Genomic DNA, 19583 nt, shown 5'->3' with positions numbered 1-19583 from the left:
CGGTTTAGAGTAGAGAAACAATCTGTTGAGCGACTTCAGATTAAAATGGATCGCATACACAAGAATGGAAGGAGGAGATATTAGAAGGAACACATGTTCATGTATGTTTGCGCCATTATAGCAACAATGAACGTTCGTTTTGGGGTTTGATGCGTGTTGCCTAATTGTTGGCCATGATGTGGTAATTTTGACCAAGCACGTAAACCGATGCATAACTCAATATAATTAATAAACATTAGCTTAAATTGGGTATTCCACAAACGGATCTTGTGGATGAACCTTAAAAGAGATCATTACAAGAACCGAGAAGGCATTGGATTAAAATATTTTGTTTACTTCTCCATTTCGTTTCGCTTGCAAACGAAGATCCGTCGCTCTGTACACTTTTCAATCCATTCCGCCAACTAATGGCTTTAAGTGCTGCCACCGACCATCGGCCAACGCCCATATTTGTGCCCGTCCGGGGAACGGAATGGTGTTTAAGAATAAATTTATTTCTTTGAAAAGTAAATTAGAAGCAATAGAGTGTGAGATGTTGAAGATGTTGTTCTGTTATGTTCGTCGTCGTGGCACGTTGAAAAGCGACCAATATGGTTCTAATTTAAACCAATCAAAAGCGTGGCTATGAGAGTCACGCTTCGGTTACAAGCGATTTGTAGTATGATGTCTTGTATGATTCCTTCAGACATTCGGTTGGTCGTTGGACGGGAGGAGAGCCATAAGATAGTCCGCCGAGATGTGGCTGGGGGTGAATTGCGGGAAAACAGATTATTTGAAAGTATGCGCTTGTAGTTGTGCTGTCGTTTTACCAACTTTTTGCAACGATTAGATTTTATTTATAACACGGAATATCCATGGCACCTCGATGTTTGGTCTAATACACCTAGTCTGTTAGTGGGGAATAGGAAGAAATTGGAGAATTTCTTTGTTAATTTAATCAACAAATTACATCAATTCTTATATCCATCCAATATTCTTGGTTATGTTATGGCACCCAATCATGCTAAAGGTACCACCTAGTTTTAAAACTTAGCGCTTTGCCTTTGAAAATCTAAACAAGATTTAATTGCGAATCTTTATAGAATTCGAATTCTGGGATTTGCTAGTTATTAGCTTCGACTTAAGTTTCATCGTGCCTTTTAGGGAAGATTTTACGATGGTTGGTGTCATTCTTCTGACATAACCAACCATCCCAAGTCTGGTGAGCATATTTCGTTGGACGATTATTAGATCATCATACAATTCATAGAACTCCTCAATTTTCCTTCCATACTTCTGGGACCCAACATTCTTTCTAAACATTCTCCGGACGAACTCGACCAACAGGGATTTAGATTAGAGTGTATACTTCAGAAGCGTATGTATGAGTATTAGTCAGCATCGTCGCCAAAGGTATTTTGAGATGAGAAATTTCTTCAACCTGTAAAACTTCGTAACCTCTTCGCCTAAAGCAACGATTGATTACGGAAGAAATTGATCATATCATCTTTGATCATAACTTAAGTAATGTTTGAAAGCTACGGTGAAGTTTAGTTTATTAGAAATTCAAGGATTTAATGAGCATTAAGACTTAAACGCTCTCAATTTGTTAAGTTCATTTTAAAGCTTAAAGTTCATGCAATGAAGTTCTTCGTTTGTGCGTTACTATTAATTCGTTTCCATTTCTTCCTTGCCGACCCGTTTTCGCAGCGATGACGAGACAAACCCAATGAACATACTGCGGAAGCGGCAGCGTGAACAGCAAGAGGATGTAAAGGACGATCTGCACGCCTATCTCGACCTCCAGCAGATGGCAGTAGCGGCCCAAAATTCCCAAGCTCAACTACACTACCAGCAGCACCTGAAGCTGCAAGGCCATGGCCCGTTCGGTGCACCGCCCGGTGCCGGTTTCCCGTCCGCGCACGATCCCATGTCCCTGCATCATCTGCAGCCACCGCACCCGCATCAGCGTGACCATCAGTTGCCGCCACCGCACAGTAATCAGCCGGGCGGTGGCGGTTCCTCGCAATCGGGAGGACCACCCGGCCAGCAGCAGGTGCCTCACTCGACGCCACTCGGCGCCAGCCATCACCATCATCATCCGTTCGGGCGAAGCGGCATGCCGGGTTCGGCCAGCGGTGGTCACCATCAGCATCACCATGCACATGGACCGGGCGGTGCGTCCGGTAGTGCAGCGGCAGCCGCTTTACAGCACGGTGCGGGTGGGGGTACCGGTTCCGGTCATCCCCATCACCACCAGCAACCGACACCAGTGGAGTCGCCTATCCCGGCCGCCATGTCCAATGTGGAGGTGTCGTACGGTTTGCCGAAACGGGCCCGCGTCAGTTACGACGGTGACGAGGCTTCGCTGTCCAACTTTAACCTCAACCGCACGGTCAAGTACCAGAACAATCTGGAACATCAGGCCCACCTGGACGAGCACGGTGCGTACGGGTTGTACGTGGGCGAAGTATTGCGCAAGCTGCCCGAACGAATATCCTCGCTAACCTCACTGAAGATCATGCAGCTGCTGTACGAGGCCCAGGTGCAATCATTCGATGCCGCACCACCTGCCACTCCGAAACCCACCTCCCAGTCGAAGGTTGGCAATGGCGAACAGCAGAGCAATGGTACGACGGGTGGCGGTGGTGGCGGCGGTGGAGCTGGAGCGGCCACTTCTTCCTCCGGCAGCCTTCCGAACGGTGGTGGCACCACTAGCGTCGCCTCGTCCGAGGGTGGCCGCCAGTCGACGGAAAGCGCAGAATCAATGAGCAACAAGGACTAGGCCATAGCCCTCCCGTCCACTGCCGCTTGCCCACCACCTACCCCGACGTCGGCGTCCCTGGTGCACTGGTGGTAGTGAACGTAGATCGGCCCCATTCTCTACCCTGTCATGGGCTTTCCCATGGTGCGTGGAAGAAACAGTAAAGGAACATTGTTTGCCGATGTTCCAGATTAGAGACAACGCGCGCTCATGCGCCCGCAGCTATTATTTCCGTCATCATCAACGTCATCCAGCTTCACGTCCGTTCCTCATCGAACGCTTCCCCCCACTCCACCATCACCCACTACTTGTAATGATAATGTAGCTAAAATATTACTAGGCAGAGTTTAGTTTCGTTTTGTGTAGTTTTAATTGTACTTTCTAAAGTAAAGTTTACTTTTTATCAGCGGGACGACTCGAGGCGGCCCGTCTAGATCCAAATGGGCACACGGGTGGACGTATCGTTCAAATTGTGCTAGCCATCTTCATTGATCCAGTCATTGCATAAATGTCCTATGTCCTGTCCCGGTCGATCGGTTTCGGTGCTGAGGAAGCACTTAAGAAGCTGCACTCGGATTTTTTTTTGGTAGAACAACAAATCTTTAATTCCGCGAGTATGATGGCCGAGTAAGTACAGCTAGCGCTCGCTAGATGTCGCCACATGGTTATTATTTGTTGTTGCATTTTATGTTGAGGTTCGTGCAACTGGATTTTAGCGTGTAATACCTTATGGACGATCAGATTTAGAAGCGCTCGAAGTGCTTTTCCCAAAAAAGAATGATGAACAAATTATTGAACTTTTAAGCTTCTCCCTTTTGTGGGAGCGTATCTTGTTTCACCTTCCCGTTCGAATGTTTCTAGCAGCGAGGTGGATGTGTGCAAAGCCGTCTAAACAGTAGTTTCCAGCTTGTATGCATGCGCCTACGACGCCTCAACTGTTTTGCCGGTTACCCCGTAAAAACGATCGCACAAGCAGTGGACGCGGTGGACTTTGCGGGTTTGCATGTGTGTATAACTTCGAGCGATATATATAAATATGAATATAAACCAAGAAACCAATCATACCTTTTCTGTCCCTAGGTTTAGCGAACGAGTAATGTGCGTGACGCTTGCCGGAACAAGCCACCCAAGACAGGAGCGATGCGCTCCGACTTGGATACAATAAGTGTACTCATAGTGTAATACTGTAGAAACTTGTGTACTCTTCTTAAAGAAGGAATCCTTCTTCGCTGATGCCTCATAGGAAGAGTGTACCAGCTGGATATAACCAGAATAATCGTTCCGAAATTTGCCTAGACGCTTACAGAGAGCGCCAGCTGAGGCTCCATCAATTAAGATTGAAGCCCTCAGTACATTGTAGTTTTTCTCCGAACTCTGTTCGGATGACATCGCCTTTGGTATAAAGGTTGCGGTGACAGCTGCGCTGTCCTCGCAGTCAACCGTCTTTCCTGCAGAAGAACGTGCGTGGAATGCAGCATCAGGGCTCGGTTCTGCAACGGGATGCTTTGCACGTACAGTACGTGGACGATTTTGCTTAGAACGATACATTGGTTTTGTTTGACTACTAATCCAAGCACCGATTTATAAGTAAACTGTACGCATTTGTATTCGACCACGACAAATCTCACTTATCGTATCCAAGCCGGAGCGAATCGCTCCTGTCCTGGGGGGCTTGTTTCGGACAAGCATCTCCTTTTATTAAAGTTTTCAGTTCTTGTATACTAATTTTCTGACTTCTGAAAAATGACTTAAGCCTAAATTCCTATCCCTATCGTGGGAACGGCGCGAATCGCCGATCACCAGTAGCTTCCTGTTACACTTTGCACGCATTTCGTTCACCCGCAGGTTTGCAAGGTGTTCCTATTACGGTTCCACGACGGCGTACGCTCGCTCGGCGACAGTATGTTTCAAGGCAAAAACTGTAAGCATTATAATAACTCGAAACTATGGAAGCAGCATGTGTGTTTGTAGCGCCGAGAAAGCGAAAGTTCGGTAATGTAATGTGGTATAGTTGGTATGAAAGGTGTGAAGACGAAGTGGTACGGTAGACTCAGCAGAAGGAAACCGTGTGAAGAGGCAAAACAAATAGATGAAACAAAGAACAACACTAAACAGTAAACGTAATACAATAAATGTTTCAAAACATCATATAAAGTATGCATTTTTCGTGTGTGTAGTATATTGTATTTTGCAATTTTAAAATGGTTTAAATTTCCTCTGTAATATCACCGACACATTCAGTCAGCTATTTTGTTTGCAGGTCATAGATTCATAGTTAGTAGACAAATGAATAAAAATGGACAGACGTTGAACAATGCAAATATGACATGTAAGATAGTACATTTGCAGCATAGAAAGGTTAACGTTCGAATCGGAAAAATAGAACGATCCGGGACCACGTGGAAAGCATGGAGCTTCACTACAATACTCTTAAGACTAATTAACAGGATGAGTTATTTAATAACAATTACAAGCAATTCAGGATCTCCCCGGAACAAAGCTTTCATTCCGCTCCTGATGTAGCTGATGGTCGGTAGCAGCGGTAAGATATTGGTAAAGCTGATCGAGTACATGCTCATCACGCCCGTCACGAATTCTAGCCGGTGTGTTCGTACCTGCAGCAATCCGATCAACTTCCTGCGCACGTATAAGCGGTAACTTGACTTTATCCAGCAGACCTAGTACAGCGTTAATGAGGCACATGAGAAATGACACCGTGCCAAGCGTCAGAACGGGATTCAGCAGTACGAACAGTTGCAGTCCAAGTAGTCCATGGTGCTGCTGGTATTGAAGCGGAGGATACAGTGCACTAGTATCCAAGATCTCCGCCAGCACGTTGCTATGGTGTTGCTGTTGAGGGTGAGCATGATGCTGTGGTTTCCAACCCCAATTACCGCTGTTGCCATAGTACAGCTGCGTCGGTCCGTGTGTTGTCGCCCAGTGTGGTGTGTCGTCTCCGCCATGATGCCACTCGCCATAGCTATCGTAGTAGCGTCCCGGTGTTGGCAAAGATCGGTTAGGTTCTTCTTCCGTTGCTTCAGGTACAGGTGAGTAGCGAGTCCGACGTGGTATCTCATTTGACAAACGCTTACGGGTAGGTGGCGTAGGTAGTAGAGTGGTCACGAACGAAGGAGTGCTGCGGTGTTCATGCTTTTGCTCGCTAGACGATGCTTTAAGCTGGGTAAGCAAACGGTTATTGTAATCCGAATGTGCCACCATTTCATATGGAGAAGATGGTTCCGTGTTGAGCAAAGGTCCAGATGTGGGAAGCTGCTGCTCGTTCGATGTTTTCGCTATACTTTTCGGTAATTCAGCAACTCCAGCTGAAAGATCACCAAAGACACCACTGGTCAGACTCAAAAAAATGGCTACCGTAGGGATGAAGTCTCCAACACAGCTGGCAATGGAGGAGCACATTATCACTGCGTTCGTACGCCACACTTGTTCGAACGGTACTACACTTCCTCACTGAAAATCAGCATGATTTATAACGCTTCTTGAAAGCTACCATCTTTTGTCACAAGCTACACATGGTCACGGGTCAATTACGGCGCATTCGCCAAAAGAATAGATCCAGATTTGCTGAATGTACAATCTTGACAGGTGCATGCCAACTTTCAAACACAGCCTACTCTGGGTTGCAAGTAGGAATCATTCAACTATCACGTGGTTACTGCCATCGTAACAATTTGTAACACAGAGGGTAGTGGGAGGCGGGGTTTATGTTACTTACAGTGGCGGATCAAACGGCAGGCGGAGTATGGACCCTGCCGTATGGAAAATTCGAATGAATGTTGGTCGCAGAAGCCAACCTTCCTTATAGCCACGGCATACAACCACACGGTGGTTGCCTCTTTTCTAAAAAAGGAAAAAAAGAAAAGAAGCCGCTTTTATAAAAAAAATTATTGCCACATGATCGAACTAATAACCCTGTAAAGAGTTTTTCTACTAATCACAACTAACAGTTATTAAAAACTATTATTTATTATGCCTCCATTTTCCGTTAATTTAAAAACGGCTTTTAAAATTTTAAAACGAGAAGTTTTTTCATTCGTCGCGAAGGAGGAGCGAAGTGTGTGCGAATGCTGGGATCGGGTCACTTCGCCAATCATTCATAGTGGTGGTGTAGGTGCGTCGGGATAACGAAGCGCGTACAGATAATGATCGTGCGATAAGGAGCCATTTCGATCAGTAGTGATCGGGCAGCGGTTGAGTGAAGATAAAAAAACTCTCGGTGCGTAGATGCTGTTTCAATTGCTATTGTTTGTTGCAAAAACAGTGATTTTCTTGTTCTCGAGGATGTTAATCGATACAAGGAACAGTTAGAATAAGAATTCGTGTATTCATTTACTTTAAAACAGTGAAGAATTTCGATTAGAACGTGCGGCAATTGTTCCCAGCGTCGGCTTGGGTTTTGACACCGCGTGGCGTGGCGTGATACTTGTTCGCAAGTGTAAGTGAAAGAGCCATACTACTGTGTAGAAGTGAAGCGGCCCGAATTAGTGCGTTTGACTCCTTACGAACTATTTCGGTGTTGGATAAGTTATCAATATAGTTTCGAGTTTAACGATATTGTGTTAATCATGATTAAGAGATAATAAGTTTTATTCCATATTGCCCTCACTTGCGAAGACAATGTTCGTTTTTGCGTTCGCAGTCCTTCGTTGCTGTACGCTGACGCCGCGGAAGATACGCGTGTGCGTGTAAGCAAATTTAAAATCAGTGCGTGTACTATACGTGCACTAAGCTTGGCTTATTGGCAAATTATTGGTATTTGTGCGGTGCGGTACATTTTACAAAACGAGTTTTGTCATAAAACCGTGTCAGAATGGTGTGGTGTTCGTTTTGTTCTTTCATAACCTCCGTGCAAGTTTCGGCTAGTTAGTACAAGTTTGAAATTAATAAAAATTCCAAATTTTAATTGGAATTAAAATAAAAACTTCCGGTACATGGTGGGGAAAGTGCACAGAAAAAAATTTAAAGTGTCGGCTGTTTTTTTGTGAAAAAAGTGTTATGTTCTTTTCTCAATGAAAATGTGTATTTTAAAATGTGGCCATTGTAGGCAAGAGTTTTAAAATGTGCCAAAGTCCATTGAAGGGTGTATGTGCCCTTGCAAGTTTTTGGTTGTTTTTTTTTAGTGAAAAAAGTAATGTCCTTTTCTCCATGAGCTCTGGTGGCTGATTGCGTAAAATCGTGATTCGCTTATTGCGTGAAAAATGTGGCCATTGTAGCCGCGTGTATGCTATTTTAAATGTGCCAAAGCGCTGTGAAGTGTGTATCTGTCCTTTGTTCATTGAAAAAAGGAAGTGTTGGTTGCTTTTTAGTGCCGAAAAGTTTAAGTCTATTTCTTAGTAAGCTCGTTGCGTTAATTCGTGTATTTTAAAATTGTGGCCATTATCAGGCGAATGTGTTATTTTAAATGTGTGAAGTCTTTGTGCCTTTGTGCACAAGTGTTGGTTGTTTTTTTATGAAAGTTAAAAAGTGCCGCTTTTCTAAAAAAGGAAAAAAAAGAAAAGGAGCCGCTTTTCTAAAAAAAATCATTGCCACATGATCGAACTAATAACCCTGTAAAGAGTTTTTCTACTAATCACAACTAACAGTTATTAAAAACTATTATTTATTATGCCTCCATTTTCCGTTAATTTAAAATTTTAAAACGAGAAGCTTTTTCATTCCGTCGCGAAGGAGGAGCGAAGTGTGTGCGAATGCTGGGATCGGGTCACTTCGCCAATCATTCATAGTGGTGGTGTAGGTGCGTCGGGATATCGAAGCGCGTACAGATAATGATCGTGCGATAAGGAGCCATTTCGATCAGTAGTGATCGGGCAGCGGTTGAGTGAAGATAAAAAAAACTCTCGGTGCGTAGATGCTGTTTCAAATGCTATTGTTTGTTGCAAAAACAGTGATTTTCTTGTTCTCGAGGATGTTAATCGATACAAAGAACAGTTAGAATAAGAATTCGTGTATTCATTTACTTTAAAACAGTGAAGAATTTCGATTAGAACGTGCGGCAATTGTTCCCAGCGTCGGCTTGGGTTTTGACACCGCGTGGCGTGGCGTGATACTTGTTCGCAAGTGTAAGTGAAAGAGCCATACTACTGTGTAGAAGTGAAGCGGCCCGAATTAGTGCGTTTGGCTTCTGATGAACTCTTTCGGATTTGAATAAGTTATCAATATAGTTTCGAGTTTAACGATATTGTGTTAATCATGACTAAGAGATAATAAGATTTATTCCATATTGCCCTCACTTCCGAAGACAATGTTCGTTTTTGCGTTCGCAGTCCTTCGTTGCTGTACGCTGACGCCGCGGAAGATACGCGTGTGCGTGTAAGCAAATTTAAAATCAGTGCGTGTACTATACGTGCACTAAGCTTGGCTTATTGGCAAATTATTGGTATTTGTGTTGTGCGGTACATTTTACAAAACGAGTTTTGTCATAAAACCGTGTCAGAATGGTGTGGTGTTCGTTTTGTTCTTTCATAACCTCCGTGCAAGTTTCGGCTAGTTAGTACAAGTTTGAAATTAATAAAAATTCCAAATTTTAATTGGAATTAAAATAAAAACTTCCGGTACATGTTGGGGAAAGTGCACAGAAAAAAAATTTAATATGTCGGCTGTTTTTTGGTGAAAAAAAGTTATGTTCTTTTCTCAATGAAAATGTGTGTTTTAAAATGTGGCCATTGTAGGCAAGTGTTTTAAAATGTGCCAAAGTCCATTGAAGGGTGTAGTTTTTGGCTGTTTTTTTTAGTGAAAAAAGTTATGTCCTTTTCTCCATGAGCTCTGGTGGCTGATTGCGTGTAATCGTGAATCGCTTTTATTGTGTGAAAAATGTGGCCATAGTAGCCGCGTGTATGCTATTTTAAATGTGCCAAAGTGCTGTGAAGTGTGTATCTGTCCTTTGTCCATAGAAAAAGGGAAGTGTTGGTTGCTTTTTAGTGCCGAAAAGTTTAAGTCTATTTCTCAATAAGCTTGTTGCGTTAATTCGTGTGTTTTAAAATGTGGCCATTGTCAAGCGAATGTGTTTTTTTAAATGTGCCAAATCGCATTTAAGGGCTGTGCCTTTGTGCACAAGTGTTGGTTGTTTTTTTTGATGAAAATAAAAAAGTTATATCCATTTCTCAATGAGCTTTTTTTGCTCATTGCGTGAAATAGTGTATTGGAAAATGTGGTCGTTATAAGCGCGTGTGGTGTTTGAAATGTGCAAAAGCACATTGTAGTGAGTGAGTGAAAGAAAAATGCTTCCGAAGTAAATGCTTTCCTTTGTGAAAGTAAAGTATGCTGCGTATGCTGCTATCGTGTGCAGAGAGGTAAGTAAATCACATTTAATCATAAATGTAAGAAATAAATTTTTTATCAGAATCAATTGATGAGAAAATTTCTGACAGTCATCAATTTTTTAACATTAAACGGCGATGCGTAATGTCGTGTATTTCATTTAAAGCAAAAAAAAATGCCTCAAAACTCTGAAGTTCGATGGGGTCACAAATTCACTATTTTTGCGTTACCTAATAGTTGAATCAACCCCTACTAGGAGGCAGAAGAAGACAAATCTAACAGCAAAAGCATGCTGCTACCATTCTTCTTTGTTGCCAAATAGTTCATTAATGGAAATAAAAATGGGAATGGGACTATACAAGATGGTGAAATTGATCATTTGTGGGACATTCTTCCAATGGAAGCAATGGAGATTTGAACGACAGAAAAGAGAGTACCACATTAATTACAACGGCGATCACTCTCTCACAGTTTTTGATAGAAATGTTTCTACGTGATTATCAACAAACGAAAAAGAATGTTAAACACTTATAACGCTTTGGAAAAGCTAATAGAAAAAATAAATAAAAAAAATATCTGTTTCCGCCCGGGTTCGAACCGGGGACCTTCTGCGTGTGAAGCAGACGTGATAACCGCTACACTACGGAAACGCTTGAAGGGCGGGTGCGTAAAATACCATTTTGAAGCGGCGCTAATGTTGTCTCTTTCACGCGCGAGGCTCTTTTTCACTCCTAATTACTCTCCATATGATTTACTTCGTTTCGATCAAAATAATCACCCTTTCAACTTCAAATAATTGATTACGATTAATTCTTTTTATTATCATGTTTTCTCCGCTACTCACTACACTATCGTCGAAAGCATTATTTACTCGCTTCCTCACTCAACCCCAACAAGGCTAACGTTTGTTCTTTATATTTGGTTAAATTATACTCATTTTCACCTTCGTTGAACAACTTCGAAACTGCGTCCGCATACGCGTCCGGCACCTGTAACCATCCGCTGTCACCTTCCTTCCGGTTCCAGTTGAGTGTCGCCTCCGCATTGCGCTTGCTGCGACTCGTTTCGAACTCAAAATACTCCATATCGGCCTCACTCTTGGTCGCTTCCCACGGTTCCACTGTGTTCGATTCGTGGTATAGCGCGGTCAGCAAATAGATCGCATAATCATAGTTCTGCTTCTTCAATGGACACCGATCGGTCACGATCGTAAGCAGATCGGTTTCGGGATTGTACCGTTCGCCTACCAACCGCAGCAGCTTATCCTTCGCGTGTCGATCTAACTGCAGCGAGCCAAGTTGCAGCTGCACCGTCACAATGCGCGACAATGGATTGCGTATCGTTGGCAAAGCGTGGCAGTAGTCCGACGTGACACAGGTCAGGGGGAAGTTTGCCCGCATTTTGTCCTCCGTCTCTAGCCCCTTTGGCCAAGCGGTACAGAACTGTTTCAATGCTTCGCACTGTCGCTTTATAACGGGCGGTGTCAGATGCAGAAAGTTCGGAATCTTCATCAACTCGGCGTTGGCAAACTTGCCCGGTGCCATTTGGTTGCGCTTGGTGACGTATCCCTGCCGGATTGGCAGCGGTACAGCGGACGGATTGAAAGATCGTGGTCCTGGCCACACGGCACCCCAATCCTGGTCCGTTGCCATCTGCTGTGATCTGTATGCAAATGTTCTAAATAATATACACATGTCTGAACGTTAAAAGACGACGAGTGAAATTACCGAGGTGGTGGAACATCCGGACGTGCTGCTTTTCGGCGTGCCAACCGCTGAGACTTTGTTTGCTTTAAGTTCAAAACACGAAATTCTAAAAAGAAAGCAAAAGCGTCTAATGAAATTGTTCGTACTAGGGCATGGCATCCGTACAAACCTTCTTCTTCGATACCGGCACGAGTACCGTCCTCTTGTAAGCGAGTCGACTGCAGCCGATAACCAACTGCTTGTATCGTTCTGTTCCACATGGGCAATGGCCCACAACGTGCAAACAAAGCCATTCTACGAGTTGCGTATTAATTCTATCACTTTTACGTCCTGCCCAGCACAATTTGTGTAATAAATCCGGCCCCGGGTTGCCGGACAGCGAACGAGCGACTTTTGTTGTTGATTTCGATTACCTCATGAGCTGCGCTGTTTTTCATTCTGACAGCCGAATGACGTTTGACGAATGACAGACCGCACTTAACGAAAACAACACAAAACACATCGAAGATTTAAATGCAACGTTTTTTTTTCAAAATCTCTTCAAACCGCGCGCTACGAGTGTATTTTATTCAATATGATTGTGTGCATATAATTCTCTCCTGCCCCACTGGCTGCATGTTCTCTAAACTAGTTATATAAGATCGTTTTTGAGATTATTGCTTAAACATAAATTTGCTTGGAGACGTACCTTTGCTTTTATTATAATCAACTGTCGAGTTTGGAAACGTTCAACGTCCACACGACGGTCATTACCATCTACTACACTAGTAGGCAGTCTCCCTTCTGCCCGCTTTAGCTAATATTGAATACAAAATATATAACAGTGAGGACCGCACCATGAATCGTACAAGTGTGCAATAAAGCTGTAAATAGTATACGCTCCATAAATAAACGTGTGCTCTTGTTACTCTCTGCGCCTGCTTGTGGAATCAGAACACCTTAGTAATTGGGTGACACGGGGAAAAACTGGGCCTATTTCTTTACAATACCCATCAACCGATTGTGACGATTCCGGTCACTGTCAGATTCGAAATTGTTGTTGGCGGTTCGTACTGTCGGTACCTTTGGTGCTAAGGACGTACTACTGCCGCTGCTACCACTCGACGTTCCGGTAGAGTCATCCTTTGCTTTCATCATTCTGTATCGATTGATGACGGAACTGGCGGAAGCATTTGCTAGAAAGTAGAGTTCAGAAAAGGACACTTTTCAGTTAGCTTGCATGCATGCGCCGACTCGCAGGATTTTTCACAGTTCATAATACTAACTTCGATTGTTCGTTCGATTCACCGAGCGCGGACTCTTTCCGATTCGTTTTGGGCTCTTTTTACGATTTTCCTTACTAACTGAAACAGTCAATTTGGCACCCTTGATAGAAGCACGACGAAGCACTGCGAACAAAATAAAATATGCGTTAATTTAATATCGAAAAAAAAAACAATTATCTTCATATATTACCTTTGTCCAGGACATTGGCAGGAACGTTCGATTCTACGAGAACATTGGAAAACAACGATTCCGCCTCAGTGTCTTTGGCCGTTACTATATCAAAGGTGGAGTTTGCAATATTACCAATGCCATTCGAATCATCCGATGAGTCCGATTTATTCTGATCCTGGCCTGTGGCTGGTAGCATTCTTTTCCTTACAGGCGCACTCGCTCCCAAGCCATTATTCACCACCAATCGCGGTACTTTCAATCGTTGTGATGCCGCTGCTGTTGCCGTTGGTTTTGTCTGCTTTGTCGGTGTTCGACGGGAAATTGGAGGTCGTCCCACAACTCCGGCTGTAAGCGTCTTGAACGAAATCGCGCGGCTTACTGTTTTCGGTTTTTTGAAAACATTCCGATCCACACTGCTTTCACTGTCATGCGTCGTCGAGTAGGGTTCAGATTCCGATTCACTGCCATCATTCAGTTTTGCTCGTTTGTTAGTTCCACCCCCTACACCAATCGCCAATGTTGCTGCATTGTCTGGTGGGAAGTCAACAGCATCCTCGGAACAGTCGGATAAATTGGCAATATCGTCAAGGCTGTTGGTACTGAGATCAATGTCGTTCCGTTCCTGCTGACAATCGTCGTCGAAAAATGTGACTCCCCGCTGTCGCTGATTTAGTTTCACCAATCGCTTCAACTTGTCCAGCGTTATATTGTCCAACCGGTCCATGCTCCGGAGCAATAGATAGTTCTGCTGTATAATATCTCCACTCAGCATCATGATGTTTTGCCACAGTTTGTTCTCCTGATCGTACGTGAACGACATCTGCAGCACGTGATCCTTCCAGAGCGTTGCGGTGACCGCTTCAATTTCCGCCTCTTTTCCTCTAAGATATCCTTTCAACACAATGGCCAATTCGCTTCGCATTACTTCCTCCCGTATCGTATTACGAAGGCGACGGGTTTGACGCAGACGATCTCTCCATCGTGATTTATCGGACTGTTGGTTCGCAACCTGTTTGCCACAGCGATCGATAGAAGCTTCCAGCTTTGCAATATCCTGCAATTAGAATCAACAGTTTGGGTTAACGATCATTTCGAATATGACAGCTGACAAATCACATTTTCAAAACAAAACTCCTTCTCGGATTACGTCCCAAAACACAGCGGATTCCCGCAAACATTTGCGCCACAACAGAAGAGATAAACATTTGATCTTTTGTTTTTTCATAAAATGTTACGAATAACTTCACTGTTCCGAGCAGTTAGCCTTAAAGCGCTAGTGACTAATAGTAGTGATATCGTTTGTGCCACCACAAATGGTGTTCCAGCAAATCGAACCATCTGCAGTGCGTTACAAAACATTCGGTTCGATATACCGGCCGGACCGACTGTCGTCTTAGCTACACATCCACCCGTTCGACACTATGCCAAGGGAAAGGATAAAAAGAAAGACAAAAAAGGTGCCCCTGCAAAGGTACAAATCAATGAGGAGCAGCTAGGCAATCTGATCGATCTGGAAGGTCTGCGAACACAGATGGAAAAAAGCCTATCCGCTATGAAGGATGATTACGTGAAAAATCTCTCCCTCCGTTCTACTACTGGTTCCATCGAAACGCTCCGCATCGCGTACGAGGGTAAAGACTACCAGCTGCAGGAGCTCGGACAGGTGGTGCGCAAAAATCCCAAAACACTCGTCGTTAATCTCGTCGCGTTTCCCCAAACCATCCCGGTCGTGCTGCAAGCCATCCAGCGCAGTGGAATGAACCTGAACCCGCAGCAGGACGGTACGACACTGTTCATTCCGGTGCCGAAGGTAACGCGCGAACATCGTGAAGGTTTGGCGAAGAATGCTAAGGTGCTGTTCATCAAATGTCGCGATCGCATTAAGGATGCCCAGAACCAATCGATCAAGAAGCTAAAAAAGCAAACAAACGTTTCCGAGGATGATGCGTTTCAGGCGCAGGCACAAATTACGGCCATTGCGGACAATTTTATAAAGGAAGCGGAAAAGTTAATGGAAGTGAAACAATCCGAGCTGTTGGGAGATAAATGATGCTACACTTTTTCAACATTACATTTGCCGGACGTTCCCGGAATGATCTTGTAAAGAAAGTCAAATAAAGCAAGCGATAGCGTTCGTGGGAGTTCGTCTTCTTCTTGCAGTAACGACCTCCTATAACTGACTTACAAAGATCAATTTTACTACGTAACCTTAGTTGGTTAGAGTTACCGCGCTTAAAAGAAAAACTTACCTCATTCAAGTGGCTTCCATCAAGCGTCACGACTCGGGCAATGGCTTCGGCCTGTTCCTTCAACTTAACACGCATGTTGATCAATTTTTCCTTGCTCTTCAATGCAATCAGGCGTTCTAGCGCTTCGCGCATCGTGGCGTAACAGTTGTCGATACGTGAAATCCAGTCGTTCAGCAACGTTTCGTCTACCGGCGGTGATTCGGCAGTAGTTTGGGCCATCTTTCGACACTGTTCCTCCAGATCGGCTAACTTCGCCTTCAGTCGCTCAATTTCCTCCGCCTGCTCGTTCACCTTCTTCACCAGGAACTCCTTCGGCACGTTCGAGGGCACAATGTTCTGCCGTACGGTCGTTCGGATTTTCTTCGCACGCGACGCGTACTTGAGCGTGTTGTACGTATCGTCGTACGTTAGCGAGGATGGCGATATGTTAGCAATCATTACCGTTTGGCAATTGCCTCCCAAGCTGTCCTTTAGGATGCGCGTCAGGTTCGAATCACGGTAAGGGATGTGCTTTAACCCATCCGCCAACTTGTTGATACAGTTGCCGAGCGCTAGCAGGGACTTGTTAATGTTCGCACCCTCCTTAAAGCGTATGCCAACGCCCTTCGTGCTGGCGGCCCGTTCACTACCCGCCAGATCGATCATGGACAGCTTCACCGTGCGCTTCTGGCCGGTCTTTTTCTCCACCATGCGAATGTGCACCTGGAAGATCGCATGGCTTCTGCTGCTTTCCGCGTTCGCGTCGGTTGGATGTTGCGTTCGGTTCCGATTGCCCAGTGCCAACAGTTCCAACAGTTCGGTGGCATTGTGTATCTGTTTCAGTACCAACCCACTGACCACGACACCGTTCGCATCTTCGCGCAGTTTGAGCGGCCCACTTTTAGTGAGCAGATTCATCACCAGCTCGTTGTACACCTCCAGATACGAGATGCCGATATCGAACTTCCGCACGTCGTTCAGTGATTCGATCTGGCGAAACAATTCCTTCATCGTCAGGAACGTGATGCCCGGACAATCGGTGCTGCCCAGCATGGTGTGCGTTTTGCCAGCGCCAGTCGCACCGTACACAAACACCGAGCAGTTGTACCCATTCATTACCGACTGTACGAGCGGTTTCATGCACACCTCGTAGATATCGTTGTTTGTGGCCGTATTATCAAACACATCATCGTACTCCATGGTTAGCTTCTTTTTCACCCGCTTCGTGATATCCCGGTGCGTTTGTTTCACGCCGTGGAAAAAGAACTCATCCTCATCTTCATCCGGATCGAACATAAGGGTCGATTTATCGAGCACCTGTGGGGTGGGATGAATAATCCATTAGAATGATCGGGTGTCCATCATTCAACAACAAAAAAAACACAGTTGCTTCTTACCTTGATGATGTTTCGAGGGTTTTTCTCCAGTTCCTGATTGTTGAACGGACGTACACGTACCGCAACACGAATCTTCCGAGAATCGGCAGTCATCTTGCATATACGTTAGCTATCGTTTCCACCACACAGAGCAATCAACCCTACAGCTTCCGATGTGTACGACCCGGTTGCAATCCTTTTAGTGTCGATTCTTCTCACAAACTGTGTATACTTGGATGTACGAACGTTTTATTTAACACCCGTTCGGTTACCCGTACTTTTTTTCACTGTTTATGCGACGATCGAACCAAATCGCATTCGCTCGTATGCTGTTGGCGTCATTTTGACCTAATACAAATTTCCGTTGACAGTTTGCAGTTTAACGACAAAGTGCTCGAATGCGAGGTGTGCCCACCGTGCGCGACGTGGTCAAAATTTCTCACTGTTTGCAAAATCGAGCAGTATTCGCTCGAAAAAAAACACAAATTTGCGGCCCGGTGAAAAGTTTACAGCTATACTATGGAAGCCAAGATTCATAAAGAGCATTTATTGTTGACAAATTAAATGTTTTTTTTTTCTCTCTCTGCTGCCAGTCAACAAACAAGCCGGAAGGCGGTAGCATTTAGAGTTATTTTGGAGCAGGAAAACGTGATTTGCAATGAAAATAGCGATTGAAGGCTGTGCTCATGGTGAGCTGGAAAAGATATACGAGCTAATCGGATCCATACAGGAGGAACAAAACATTACGGTGGATCTGCTAATATGCTGTGGAGATTTTCAATCCACGCGCAACCTACAGGATCTGCAATGTATGGCCGTCCCGCAGAAACATTTGGATATGTGCAGTTTCTACAAGTAGGTACAACACAATCCTTACTTCAACGATGGATCAGTTTTATACCCGTTCGCTTTTGTGTGCAGGTACTACAGTGGCGAAAAGAAGGCTCCCATCCTAACGCTCTTCATTGGAGGAAATCATGAAGCATCCAACTATCTGCAGGAGCTACCCTACGGTGGTTGGGTAGCGCCCAACATTTTTTACCTTGGCTATGCCGGTGTGGTCGATTGCAACGGTATACGAATCGGTGGCATTTCAGGCATCTTCAAGGGTCACGATTATCTGAAGGGTCGTTTCGAGTTTCCACCCTACGATGAGGCGTGCAAGCGAAGTGTTTATCATCAGCGCCAGATCGATGTGTTTCGCTTGAAACAGTTAACACCGACTGTCGATGTGATGCTATCGCATGATTGGCCACGCGGCATCACAAGGTACGGCAACGAAACGCAGCTGCTACGCTTTAAGCCAGCATTCCGAGAGGACATCGAGGGTAACAGGCTGGGCAGTGCACCGTGCGAAGGTTTGGTACGGATGCTGCAACCACCGTACTGGTTTGCAGCTCATTTGCACTGTAAATTTGCGGCCCTGGTTGAACATTCCGAGGAAAAAGCGACAAAATTCTTAGCCCTGGATAAATGTCTACCGAAAAGGCGGTTTCTGCAGATTCTGGACATTCCTACCGATCTGGACGACAAGAAACGGGAGGAAGGCAATGTATCTACTGTACGATTGAAGTACGATCTGGAATGGTTGACAATACTGAACCTGACGAATCATCTGATAAGCATCCGAACCTCAAACGGTTACATGCCCGGTGAAGGATCCGACGAGCGGTTTAACTTTACGCCATCCGAGGAGGAAAAGGCAAAAGTGTTGGAACGATTCGATAATGATCTCACCATTCCGGATAATTTTGTACGAATAGCCGAACCGTATCAGCCGGACGAAGAAGGTACGATGGACATGCGTTCCGTTCAGCAACCACAAGCATTTTTGAACCCCCAGACGACGACGTTTTGTGATAAGCTCAACATTGACGATCCGTTACGGCTTGCTATGCTAATGACGGGACACAAGCTTAATACTTCCAGTTACGTCGATCAACAGCCTGACACGGATGCGAAGGAGCAAAACGTGACAACTAAGGGATCTTTTAGATTCTCCAATGCAGACGAACTAGACGTCGGTGAAGATGAGGATGAGGATTGCGATCGAAAGGAAGACGCAGAAGATCTGCAAAATTCGCCCAAAGAACCTCAAACTCCGGTACAGACAAAACTATCGCTTTCCTCGCTATTGCCGCAACCGAAATGGCGACAACACGATTCACATGATTCTGACCTATCGACAACGTTTAACGATTCCACACCGAACTGCAGTATTGTAAGCAATCCAACTCCACAGAAAATGGGCGACCACAGCACATCCGCCTTATCGGAATCTGGTCTTGCAGTAGATGGTCTTAATTTATCTAGCCCCCAGCAACAGATGGAACCGGAAGCACTGGACAATCCACCCATCAAGAAGTTTAAACGGAGAAATGAAACGATCTACACAAAGGATGAGAGTGACTAAGGCGTGAAAAAGAATATTATTTTAGCAGCAGTTTAAAATGCATAACGGAAAATTATTTTGTTTGCAATTTTGGAGAGAGTGGAAAATCGAAAATAAAACAATTTTATATGAAGAGAAATGTGCTGCATCTGCTGGATTTAAGAGAGGAGTTTTCAAAGAAAATAGTTAATTGTCTTTAGCACCTTTGGCTAAATCCGCCAAGCAGAAGGAGACCAGGATTGTTGTCCTTGCACGTGGTATTGTTGTGACTATTGTCCGCATGGTGATCGAAGGTGTGAGAAGAGCATAGCAACAGTCCGTTGCCAAAAAGAGAACGAACGAAAACAAACTTTGCAATGTTTACTCCTCGGATCGCAATAACGTCTTGTGTCATTCAACGCGTTATCTCTTTTGCTGGAAATACGT

The 19583-nt window shown here is 44.6% G+C and overlaps 6 protein-coding genes and 1 non-coding gene across 13 annotated transcripts in view; 4 read left to right on the top strand and 3 right to left on the bottom strand.

Annotated features, from left to right (window-relative positions):
* The window catches only part of LOC125771148 (putative uncharacterized protein DDB_G0291608), a 72194-nt gene extending 67294 nt beyond the window's left edge, over nucleotides 1-4900 (top strand). For all 5 annotated transcript variants that reach the window (XM_049441523.1, XM_049441527.1, XM_049441526.1 and 2 more), the window contains one exon: nucleotides 1690-4900. In XM_049441523.1, coding sequence (XP_049297480.1) covers nucleotides 1690-2764 — 1075 coding nt within the window. In that variant the 3' untranslated portion in view covers nucleotides 2765-4900. The remainder of the gene's footprint in view (nucleotides 1-1689) is intronic.
* LOC125771157 (protein yellow-like) overlaps nucleotides 1-19583 on the top strand; it is a 486298-nt gene that overhangs the window by 165539 nt on the left and 301176 nt on the right. The gene's annotated exons all lie outside the window — the stretch shown is intronic.
* Nucleotides 10596-10668, bottom strand: Trnav-cac (transfer RNA valine (anticodon CAC)). Its single transcript has one exon. It is a non-coding gene; the product is annotated as a tRNA-Val (tRNA).
* On the bottom strand, nucleotides 10814-12149 carry LOC125771173 (28S ribosomal protein S35, mitochondrial). The gene is made up of 3 exons (XM_049441563.1): nucleotides 11894-12149; nucleotides 11746-11830; nucleotides 10814-11680 (listed from the first exon to the last, which is right to left on the bottom strand). Exons 1-3 carry the CDS (start codon nucleotides 12015-12017, stop codon nucleotides 10882-10884), a joined length of 1008 nt encoding a protein of 335 aa, XP_049297520.1. The 5' UTR covers nucleotides 12018-12149; the 3' UTR covers nucleotides 10814-10881.
* On the bottom strand, nucleotides 12396-17151 carry LOC125771141 (kinesin-like protein KIF18A). Its single transcript, XM_049441515.1, has 5 exons — nucleotides 16787-17151; nucleotides 15411-16706; nucleotides 13180-14215; nucleotides 12990-13112; nucleotides 12396-12899 (listed from the first exon to the last, which is right to left on the bottom strand). Exons 1-5 carry the CDS (start codon nucleotides 16877-16879, stop codon nucleotides 12697-12699), a joined length of 2751 nt encoding a protein of 916 aa, XP_049297472.1. The 5' UTR covers nucleotides 16880-17151; the 3' UTR covers nucleotides 12396-12696.
* LOC125771184 (ribosome-recycling factor, mitochondrial) lies at nucleotides 14309-15341 on the top strand. Its single transcript, XM_049441577.1, has one exon. It carries the CDS (start codon nucleotides 14390-14392, stop codon nucleotides 15209-15211), a length of 822 nt encoding a protein of 273 aa, XP_049297534.1. The 5' UTR covers nucleotides 14309-14389; the 3' UTR covers nucleotides 15212-15341.
* Nucleotides 17349-19296, top strand: LOC125771150 (lariat debranching enzyme). The gene is made up of 2 exons (XM_049441529.1): nucleotides 17349-17620; nucleotides 17687-19296. The coding sequence occupies exons 1-2, from the start codon at nucleotides 17424-17426 to the stop codon at nucleotides 19176-19178; spliced, it is 1689 nt and encodes a 562-aa protein (XP_049297486.1). The 5' UTR covers nucleotides 17349-17423; the 3' UTR covers nucleotides 19179-19296.

Source organism: Anopheles funestus, chromosome 3RL (assembly GCF_943734845.2).
Source record: "Anopheles funestus chromosome 3RL, idAnoFuneDA-416_04, whole genome shotgun sequence".
NCBI lineage: Eukaryota > Metazoa > Arthropoda > Insecta > Diptera > Culicidae > Anopheles > Anopheles funestus.
The sequence above is the reverse complement of the archived record's forward strand: the minus strand, read 5'-3'. Positions and strand labels throughout refer to the sequence as shown.

What these genes read in the sequence shown, in the direction of transcription:
- LOC125771141 (XM_049441515.1), bottom strand. Translation starts at nt 16,879, where the DNA reads ATGACTGCCGATTCTCGGAAGATTCGTGTTGCGGTACGTGTACGTCCG. An exon ending in ACCCTCGAAACATCATCAAG is followed by an intron (nt 16,707 to 16,786) that starts GTAAGAAGCAAC and finishes CCCACCCCACAG; the next exon opens with GTGCTCGATAAATCGACCCT. An exon ending in TGCCAATGTCCTGGACAAAG is followed by an intron (nt 13,113 to 13,179) that starts GTAATATATGAA and finishes TTTTGTTCGCAG; the next exon opens with TGCTTCGTCGTGCTTCTATC.
- LOC125771184 (XM_049441577.1), top strand. Translation starts at nt 14,390, where the DNA reads ATGTTACGAATAACTTCACTGTTCCGAGCAGTTAGCCTTAAAGCGCTA.
- LOC125771150 (XM_049441529.1), top strand. Translation starts at nt 17,424, where the DNA reads ATGAAAATAGCGATTGAAGGCTGTGCTCATGGTGAGCTGGAAAAGATA. An exon ending in GATATGTGCAGTTTCTACAA is followed by an intron (nt 17,621 to 17,686) that starts GTAGGTACAACA and finishes TTTTGTGTGCAG; the next exon opens with GTACTACAGTGGCGAAAAGA.
- LOC125771173 (XM_049441563.1), bottom strand. Translation starts at nt 12,017, where the DNA reads ATGGCTTTGTTTGCACGTTGTGGGCCATTGCCCATGTGGAACAGAACG. An exon ending in TGCCGGTATCGAAGAAGAAG is followed by an intron (nt 11,831 to 11,893) that starts GTTTGTACGGAT and finishes CTTTCTTTTTAG; the next exon opens with AATTTCGTGTTTTGAACTTA. An exon ending in CCGGATGTTCCACCACCTCG is followed by an intron (nt 11,681 to 11,745) that starts GTAATTTCACTC and finishes ATTTGCATACAG; the next exon opens with ATCACAGCAGATGGCAACGG.